Genomic DNA, 10,080 nt, shown 5'->3' with positions numbered 1-10,080 from the left:
AGGAAGGAAGGAAGGAAGGAAGGAAGGAAGGAAGGAAGGAAGGGAGGAAGGAAGGAAGGAAGGAAGGAAGGAAATGTGCCTAGTATCTTGTAGCTAGTAAGTAAGGGAGCCAGACTTCAAACCCAGGAAGCTGGTACCCTTAACAATTAAGTGCCCCCAAAGTATGTGATAAAGCCTATGGAAATATGATCCTATAGAAATTACCTAAAGAGAAGTCATATTCTAGACTATTAGAACCAGGGACTATCCTATAAACCTTATAAGAACCATTATTAGGGGACAATAAACAACCCTGATTCAGAGAGTAGAAATATGTTTCATAAAAACCATTACCCAAAGATATATAAAAGGTAAAACTTAAAAAAACTTGATTACCATTTACAACTTGGAAAAGAAACCCAGAATTTTCTGTAGCCACTGTTCAATGTGTTCTTATAGTCTTAAGGCAGAATAAAAATCTGGAAATTATCAGGGAAGGTTTTAAGAACAAAATAAGCAAGTTGGTCTTTTTTTAAATAGAAATCTGATGTTAACAGAAGCATTATGATATTAAGGGAAAACTGGTAATGGGACTAAGGAAGGGAGTGAAAACATGCTCCTCACCTATGAATTAGACATCCAAGAGGACAAATTCAATCTCATGCCATATTGGGTCACTGATGACCCATCATGCATGGACTGTAGGACTTAAAAATAAATCTGGACACAAAAGTTCTTATGTATGGGCCAATTCTGCTTATTTGGACACAGTGAAAATAGATATAACAAGATAGTTTTTTCCTCAAGGATGATACTTAGCAGATAAAGCCTGATTTCTAATTCAATATTGGTACAACTGCACTTAGTGGTTTAGCTGCTACTTAGGTTTAAATCCCAGGTGTGTGACCTGCCACAAGCCGCTAAACCATTCTGAATATCAGTTCCTTCACTGGTAAAATAGGGAAAAATATTAGTTGCCTCATAGAGTTGTAGTGAAGATTAAATGAATGATCTATATAAAATGGAAGTGCTTGATAAACTTTAGCCTATTATTAACACCAAATACTAAAAAAAAAAAAAAAAAAGTCCTCTGCTTGGGTAACATTCCTTGGTTAAAACAAAAAGACTATATTTGAGTATAAAGAAGCTTCTGACTGTTAAGGGTGATGTGTATGTACATTATCTTGACAATGGTGATGGTCACATAGGCATATGCGTATATCAGCACTGACAAATTGTATACTGGGAATATGTACAGTTTATTTTATGTCAGTTGACTCAATAAAGTTGTTTGTTAAAAACAAACAAACAAAAAAACTTACCTGTGAGTGTTATGTGTGTGTCTGTGAATGTAGTTGCTAGGAAAATTTCTTACCTAACAGAGGCACACAAAGCTGCCATCCCTCCTCACAAGAAACTGGAACCACTTTCTTTACAGCAAGAAGTGTAAAGTGCTTCTAGATTTACCACTTGTGAGAAATTTGTACCACTGACAGTGATGAACTCATATGTTAGCATGACTATCCCATTTTAATAGCTATATGTACTTGAATCTTTAAAATGGCAAGAGAGAAAATATAGAGGAGGAAGATTTTACATGTGATATATAGTTTTGAAATCTCACAGGAAATTATGTTACTCAGATAATATTGGGATACAATGATTGCATTTAGCATTTAGGTTTTTCATCTGGACTCAGAATTTAAAGTGCTTCTAACATAAATAATCAGGAATCAGAATTTACAGTACTTCTAACATAAAGGCAGTGACTATCTACAGACATTCCATGATGCAGTTTTTCTGTCGTGTGATTTTCCTGGCTTCACCCAAGTCACTGAAGTCAGAGGCTCATCAGAGCAGTCAGTGTGAAAAACCACTTGTGTTCAGTGAGGCAATGATATTTATTGAGTGCTCTCCCTATACAGAACTGTGTGCTCTGTATATGGCAGGAATGACATTTTGTTTTTTATTTCTCCTGGGCAACGGTGACCCTTGTCTCTTTGAGCCGTTTCCTCCAGTACTGATGAACAGAGTTGCTGCTAATAAAGAGTGAGCTAAAAAGGATTTGACAAAATATGACTGCCCCTTAGAGCCAAATGATTTCAAATATTTATTTGTAGGTACCTGTTTGATTGTACTCTTTTTCCACTGTTGATTTTGGAAACAATTTTAGAATTCTCATTAATTCCTTAAAAATGTTTAACTTTACCAGGTAAGTTAAATGCAAGCAATCTAGCTGGAGTGGGAATGGGGAAAAATGGATGTTGGGGGAGCTGTGCCAGTTATCTAACAAGACAATAATGCAGCATATCAATTATAACATCTTATTGGCATGAAACAATAAAGATTTCTTTAGCTTTACATGTTTGTGTGGTGGGCTCAATTTATATCATCTGGGCTTATATATTTTTTTCTGTTGTTAACTGCAAGTTAACTCTGTACCACCACTGATCTTGGATGTACGGGTTCACGTGTCTGGCTGGTGGCTGGCATTGGATGATCTAGTACGGCTTTGGCTGGAATGTTAGGATGTTAAGGATGACACATCTTTATTCGCATCTCATCCTCCAGCAGGCTAACCTGGGCGTGTTCACATAGCCATGCAGAGGAGCAAAAGAAGCAACTCCCAAAACTTAAACCCATTTCAAGCTTCTGCTCATGTCTCATTTGCTAACATCCTACTGGCCAAAGCAATCACATGGGGTCAGATCTAGAGTCAGAGTGAGAGGGCTCCACGATATTATAGAGCAAAAGGCAAGGACACAGGGATTGGTCAAGAATTAGGGCCTTTAGTATAACTAATCTTTAGTAAAACACACTTTTCCTAACGAGTAACAGTTGTGCAGGGTGGTCATTTTGGTTTTCAGACTATAAACTGACAAATTAATATCTGGTTAATTCAAGCAGATAAACTAAGAAATTAACCTTCCCAGCCACATTGATGTATTAACCAAGTTTGTCAGACCACTTTGGCTTTCATTGTATTCATTCATTTAAAAATATATTTATTGTGATAACAAGCAGCAATTTTCCAATCAAGCAGGGATATGAAGGAGAACATCAGTTCTCAAAGAATAATTTTGCCCTGTTGGGTTTTAAAAGATTGTCATTTTCCAATGTAATTGTTGGAAGAGGAGTTCAGACATCAGTTTTGGTCACTTTCTCTTGGGAAATACGTTTACCTGAGTCATGTAGGACCACCTCTAGCAATCCGGGACTCACAAGTTACAGCCATATCCTTTGGCTATATTTTTTATCATGCGGGTTCACTTAACATTCTAATAATTGTTCTCTCCGGGATTCTGATTAGATTTTACTGGAAAATTGGAGTGAAGAGGGTTGGGTGGAGCATCAGCTCCTAGCCATTTAGAAATTACAGAGGACTAATTTTTAAAAAGCTAATTTGATTGCGGTTAGCAAAATGTCTCTCTTTTGAGAAAGAAGCTCCTAATCATCTCTTTCCAAAATTGAATGCTTCAGTTTCTACAGTGCAAACACGGTTGCTTTGAGGAAGAAATATTTATCCACATATAAATACCGATTATGAACATGTTTCTGACATTACTTGAAGGGTCGGTGCTTGCCTCTTTACTTCTAAAGCAAATTTCACATTCTGCTTCAACTGATTATTTTTTCAACAATATTTGTTCTATTCTTTTATGATCTGCCAGTACTTTTTTGAAGCCCAGTTAGTTAGAACAGCGGCCAACAGAACTGAGACTAAAAGGGGGCCAAATATCTCTTCAGAAGCAAGATGTTACTTCAAACGATATTCATTACAAAGCACTACTGTGACTCACATAATCACTTATTTTTGAAGGGGGACTTGTTAATGTAGAATTGGTTTCTTATCTTCCCAGCCCCCAGTGAGCCTTTGCTGTGCAAATTTGCTGATGGAGGACAAAAGAAGCGACAGAATCAAAGCAAATATACCCAGAATGGGAGGCCTTGGCCCAGGGAAGGAGAGGTGAGTCCTAACTGACAACATTTGTTCTGAAATTGGGCAGTAGATATCCCTCAGAAGGTGGCAAGGCAGACGTATGGTGCCGTGATGAAATTGAGTCCCATGGAATACCCAATATCTTCAAAGGGGCAAATGAGCAGCCTCATGTTAATGTGTTCTAGATGAAATTATTGAGAAGGAGTAGAGGACTGCAAAATTAACCTCAGTTCTGCACGATAGCAAGTCTTCTGTCTTTAACCAAACTTGAACCTGAAAGGAACTCACTGAAATACTTATCTACAAAGAATTGATTTCTATCTGTATAACAGCTATAAAATGAGGGTATAATTACTTAACAAAATATTTTCAGTGACATCAGTAGGGAGAGTTGGATGTTTGTGTTTTGAAACAGGCAGGTAAAATTTGGTTGTTTTTCATCCTGCTATTGAGATGATTTACTTGCACATGTATGTATATTTATGCATATTCCCATATGTTCATAAATGTTTTGATATCTGCTATACATATATATGTACATATATGTGTGTGTGTGTGTGTATATATATATATATCAAATAAGATATTGTCTATTGGTCAAAAGGGAGGAAGAAAAGTTAATACATACAGCATTTTGCTTTTCACAACAAGAAGAAGGAAAAGTACTGAACAGCTCACTATCCATTTACCCTCAATACAAATTGGTAGATAAGCCAGCTTATGGATCCAATGCCACTTAGGAATGTGTTCTTTTTGTTACTTTTTTTTAAGAAGACAAGGAAAAGGCGCCTGAGCTTCCATGAGGTCTTTTCATTATTTGTGAAATGGAATAGAGTTATTTGAATGACTTGAATAAATGCCATTTTGTATCAAGGCCATAATTTCAACAGAAGAGCTTTATTTAGTATTTCATTCAAAGCACCTACTTCATCCGTTTGTCATTTAAGAAGCATTGTACTTGATGCAGCATTTTACACTTTGAATACTGACAGAACAGTGGTAAGAAAGAAAGGAGGCTGGAATTTTTCTCAGCAAATCCTTTAGCCTTTTTTAAGTTTCTGTTTCTAAGACCATTTTTTGTTTTGAGTGTTTCCATGCAGGTCTCAAAACTCCTCTTAAAGGTTATAGTTGTGTTCAAGTACTATGTAAACTGTAACTCATTACATTAAGACATGAAAAACAGAATCATCATTGGGCCTCAAAAGTTAATTAAAAAAAGACAAGAGTTTTAATATTCTCAACTTGAGAAAGGCAGTGGATATTATGTTCTCAAAAGGAGGTGGAGGGAGTGATCCATGTGTTTTCAGCATGGAGTCCAGTGCATCAGCAGATAACCCTACTGGCCCCAGAAGACAACTGATGCCTGATAGTACTCATTATCACATGTCCCCTACCAAACAGCCATAATCTAGAAAGACTCATTTGACATTTTAAAATTTGGTTGGATGAAACGCCTGCTGATTAGAGATATCTTTGGGTCACAGATTATCATCATAAAGCCCCAAGACTCAATTAGCAACTTGGCATTTATGACAGAAGTTTCAGTTTGTGTCTCCTTAAGGAACTATAATATTACCTTCATACAATAGATGGCAATTGCAGCAAGACACTTCACCTCAGTGTACATTTCTTGAAAATGGAATCAATAAAGACAAAATATAGAGAGTTACAGCTGCCACCTGGCTACTGTATATAGAATCTAAGACTTTGCTTCAAAGCATGATAAAGGCAATATATACTATGGTGTGGAAGCATTGTGGAGTGAAGTTTAGGACCCAGAGCGCCTTATAATTTAAACATAGGTTTTAAAGGTATATTCCTAATCTTTGTTTTCAAAAGTTGATTTTTAAGAGCTATAAATTTTCCTGTTGATCTATGAAAATCAAGGGACTGTAATATAATTTATCTGTGACCAATAAAATATATTTCAAATATATATACATATTAAGAGAAAATAGATTAGGCAGAGAAATAGCATGCCCTAGAAACATGCTTATCGAATTTCTTCGTTTGGGGATGCACATATTAATTTGTACACTTTGACTGTGGTCTTAGAAGTAGATACCCGAAGAGTGTTGGATAACTGTGTCCGTCATTTTATATATGTTTTGCTTCCATTTCCCCCTTGCATTTTACTTGCTAAAGTATAGTAGCATGTTGATAAAGTATGTCATGATACACATTAACCCTATATAAGCAATATTTAATTAATTTTATATGCCAGGCAATTCTGGTTACTATATTTGATCCTAAGACACATGCCTTTGTTGTTCTTTGCCACACTTTAAAGCTTCTGAAATTGGTTCTCTTATACTAAGTGGCATTTTACAAGATAATATGCATTTGCTCCTGTTAGTCACTTGGGGGCACTACCTACATTCTCTGGTTAAGGTCTTTGACCACACTGGTTTCATAAATAAAAACACTAACGAAAGCCAGGATCTAGGTCAGATTCTTAAAGGTGGATTTTTTTTAACCCCTTCCTTCATTCAGTGTCATGACTGAGACAAGTAACTTTCTTTGGTGTCTGTTTTTAATGGGTAGTTTTGTTTTTCATTTACCATTATACTAAGGTTGGCATACCAACTTTATAAAGAGATCATTTGGGGTGTTTGTTTTTGCTTGTTTGTTTTGATATATGAAACAATGGTACACCTTTCAATCCTTGTCTTAGATAAAATGAAAGATGGTAGTTTAGATGATGCTGCTGTGGAATTGAAGATAATTGCACAGACTGAGGTTAATGTTTACTTTTCCTCTCTCCTAAAAGACAAGTAAAAATGGTCATGTGAAAGGGATTTCTGATGAAATTCTTATGATACAAAACCAATAGATTACAAGCATTTTAGACATACCATAAGCATGCCAATTAATAGACTAATTAAATTTTTAATTTATTGTTTAAAGCTGTTTTTTCCTCATGGCATTTTGATAAAAAATTTATCAGCAATGTTTGGATAAATGCATTTCTTTATGAAAAAAATCTAATACAGAAAACTTTATACACAGAAATTAGTATAAATTAGCAAGATTTTGAAATATAAATATATGCTAGTGACCATGTTCTGCGTAAGTGAAAAACACAAGGATATTTTTAAATTATTAACAAATCTTTCAAGCGACAATTGGAACTCTGAGTAAAATGATCGAGGGATTGGGGCTATTAGGCTCTTCCTCCTTGGTGTTGTACAGTTCTTATTGTTTTATTTCCTTAAGCAGCAGTTCTCAGACTCTTGGTCTCTGGATCCCTTTACACTCTTAAAAAATTTATTACTCACAACAAAATAAATAATAACAAATTAACTCATCTTGTGCTGATAAAAATAGTATACTTTATTAAAATATACTTTTTTAAAACAGAGGCAATTTTTTGGGAAAAATGGTGCACTTTTATATTTTTACAAGTCACTTAATATCTGACTCAGTAAAAAATGGCCAGATTTATGCATGTACTTCAGCATTCTCTCTTTTGCTATACACTGTCTTGCTTTAAACATATAGAGAAAAATCTACCTTCATCTAGATAAGTCATTTAAAAACGGAGAACCCTATAGATCTCCTAAGATGATCTTAGGAATTCTTGGTGTCTTTAGGCCACCCTTTGAGAACCACCGTCCTAAAGAAGCTGAAGCCAAGGGCAGGGCTGATTTTTCAGCTTCCATATACTAGCAGGGCCATGCAACTTATTGGCATATTAAAATATATCTTATCATTTGGTAAGTAGACACTGTCCCTAGGCCATCAGTGCAACTCCACTTCCCCTTCCTCTCCAGTGGCTCCTCCAGGAGCATCATGATCCAGCAAGAATGGGGTGCTGGCTGGCATAGCAGGAGTTCTCCCAAATCCTACTCGTGCATTTAAATTCTGATTGGCCAGTGTTTATGACCTATTGGTAGTAAAATATGTTTAATGTCGTCCCTATCTCAGAATTAATCTAACTTAATCATCACAGTGTCCCTGATGGCCCCTGGTAACATTGTGTTGGCCAGATATTCTATACATCTGAGGCTCTTTCTTACTTTAGGCAAAATACTGTCTGCATCAACCATGTTTGTGCTCTCCCAAATGATTGGTGGAGTGGTGTGGAATCAGAAACGTTTCAATTCAGTTCAAAAATATATCAGGAACTCCCGTTGCTTTTTTCTGTGTTCCCAAAGAAGACTTTCAATGACTACCAAAAAGTCACCAAATTGTACTTTATACCACAAATAATAACAGCTGATCCAAAAGCAAATAGCTGCAGAATTTTCTAGATGGTCAGATCAAAATTTGATTGATGGTAACTTAGTGCCCCAGTAAAGATAGTTGTAAACTAAAATAGACATTTACTCATGCATTCATTGATTCATTCACTTCTTCAACCACTACCAATATACCGTCACAACATGTAAACAGACACACATGTGAACTTGTGATATGCCTGTTTTTGCAACCTTTATTGAACTATGTTGTAAAGATGATTGGATTAAATCAAAGAATGGATATGTTTACACTATGATGAGAGACACTTAAATTTTAAAAAATGCTTTATGTTAACTTTGGTTGTGGGTAGTCGTTGGGTTTCCTTAAGAATTTTCAAATGTAGATTAATGCTAAGTTTCAAATTCCAGAATATGGTGCTGTTTCACCAGATTTTTATGCTGGTGTTTTATCCTTAAGTAGGGCAAATATCAACCAACCACTTCACACTGGCTCGAAAACTCTAATCTAGCTTTCACAAAATCTTCCCAAGCTCTATTAATTGAGTTAGTAAATGCCATTGACAGCAATTGCTTTGGGAATTGTACTTCCCAGAAATGATGTTTTGGCTATGGACACAAACAAGAGACATGGAAATTGAACAAGAAGTGACCCAGTAAAGTACTCAGATGTCTAGTGAAAAAATGCCAATGTGTTATGATAAAAACAAAAATCAATAAAGTGACATTTCTTTCCTTTATCTTGTTTACAGTTCTCTGCTGGAGTCAGTTTAAAAGTAATGACTAATACTAAACATTTTCTCTCCATCGGATGCTCTGAAGAGATTTTTTCCTTACTATAGAAACATTTAACAAGATTATTTTCATAGCCTCAACATCAAAATGAACTAGTGGAACTAATGTGATATCGTTAACAATCAACACTCAGGTTGCCAGAAATAGTTTACAGGTTATGTTGAAGAGAAAATCACATAAGATTTCTGGAGATGCATTCTACGAATATTAAGATTTGGAATTCTTGGCTGGGCATGGTGGCTCACGCCTGTAATCCCAGCACTTTGGGAGGCCGAGGCAGGCAGATCACCTGGTCAGGAGATTGAGACCATTCTGGCTAACACGGTGAAACCCCGACTCTACGAAAAATACAAAAAATTAGCCAGACGTGGTGGTGGGCGCCTGTAGTCCCATCTACTCAGAAGGCTGAGGCAGGAGAATGGCGTGAACCTGGGAGAAGCTTGCAGTGAGCTGAGATAGCGCCACTGCACTCCAGCCTGGGTGACAGAGCGAGACTGCATCTCAAAAAAAATAATAATAATAATAATTGGAATTCTTTACCTATTTCTAATTAAAGAGTAAGTTTTAGGTTAGGTATGATGATATAGTGATTCTTAAAGATATTTTATTTAAATGCATTTTTATTTCCCCAAATCACAGTCTTCTGGGTACAGGAGTACAGCATGTGCATTGCACAATATTAAGGGCACCATTCACTCAAACTAGATGTGAATGCCACCGCATGGGATAGTTCAGTGCTTGTGATCCTGCCTGGGAATGTTAGTTTGAAAACTTTTAAGGGATATAATATTCTGACATAGAGTAGTTTAAGTTCCTTAAATTAGTAAGTCCCATTAATGCACTCACAAAATCTGCTACTAGTGAGCTGAAAGCTGTTATCAGTTTCATCGCAGCCAGCTTACACTAAGTGATTTGTCATGATCTATAACCCAGATAATATGTTGTCTATTTTCAGACTTGATATCAACTACTTTACAGTGATGAATGAAAACTTCCCCTGTGCTGTGAAGTTTTATAACTCTTACCCATTCAGACCTACTATTAATAAAAATTCTCTTCAGTGCCAGTAAGTGAATGAAGGCCTGCAAAGGTCATGTGGGAGAATGGGATTGTCAGGCTGTTTGGGGTCCATAGCCAAATGCAGGGAAAGTTGAGAAAACCTGATTC

General features: G+C 36.1%; 1 protein-coding gene across 5 annotated transcripts in view; it reads left to right on the top strand.

Moving 5' to 3' along the window:
- RBMS3 (RNA binding motif, single stranded interacting protein 3) overlaps window positions 1-10,080 on the top strand; it is an 822,470-nt gene that overhangs the window by 655,112 nt on the left and 157,278 nt on the right. For all 5 annotated transcript variants that reach the window (XM_011985518.1, XM_011985510.1, XM_011985488.1 and 2 more), the window contains exon 7: window positions 3,840-3,946. In XM_011985518.1, the coding sequence (XP_011840908.1) occupies window positions 3,840-3,946 (107 nt within the window). The remainder of the gene's footprint in view (window positions 1-3,839; window positions 3,947-10,080) is intronic.

The sequence above is a fragment of the Mandrillus leucophaeus genome, unplaced genomic scaffold, assembly GCF_000951045.1.
Source record: "Mandrillus leucophaeus isolate KB7577 unplaced genomic scaffold, Mleu.le_1.0 Scaffold107, whole genome shotgun sequence".
NCBI lineage: Eukaryota > Metazoa > Chordata > Mammalia > Primates > Cercopithecidae > Mandrillus > Mandrillus leucophaeus.
This window is presented reverse-complemented; position numbering and strand designations above follow the sequence as displayed.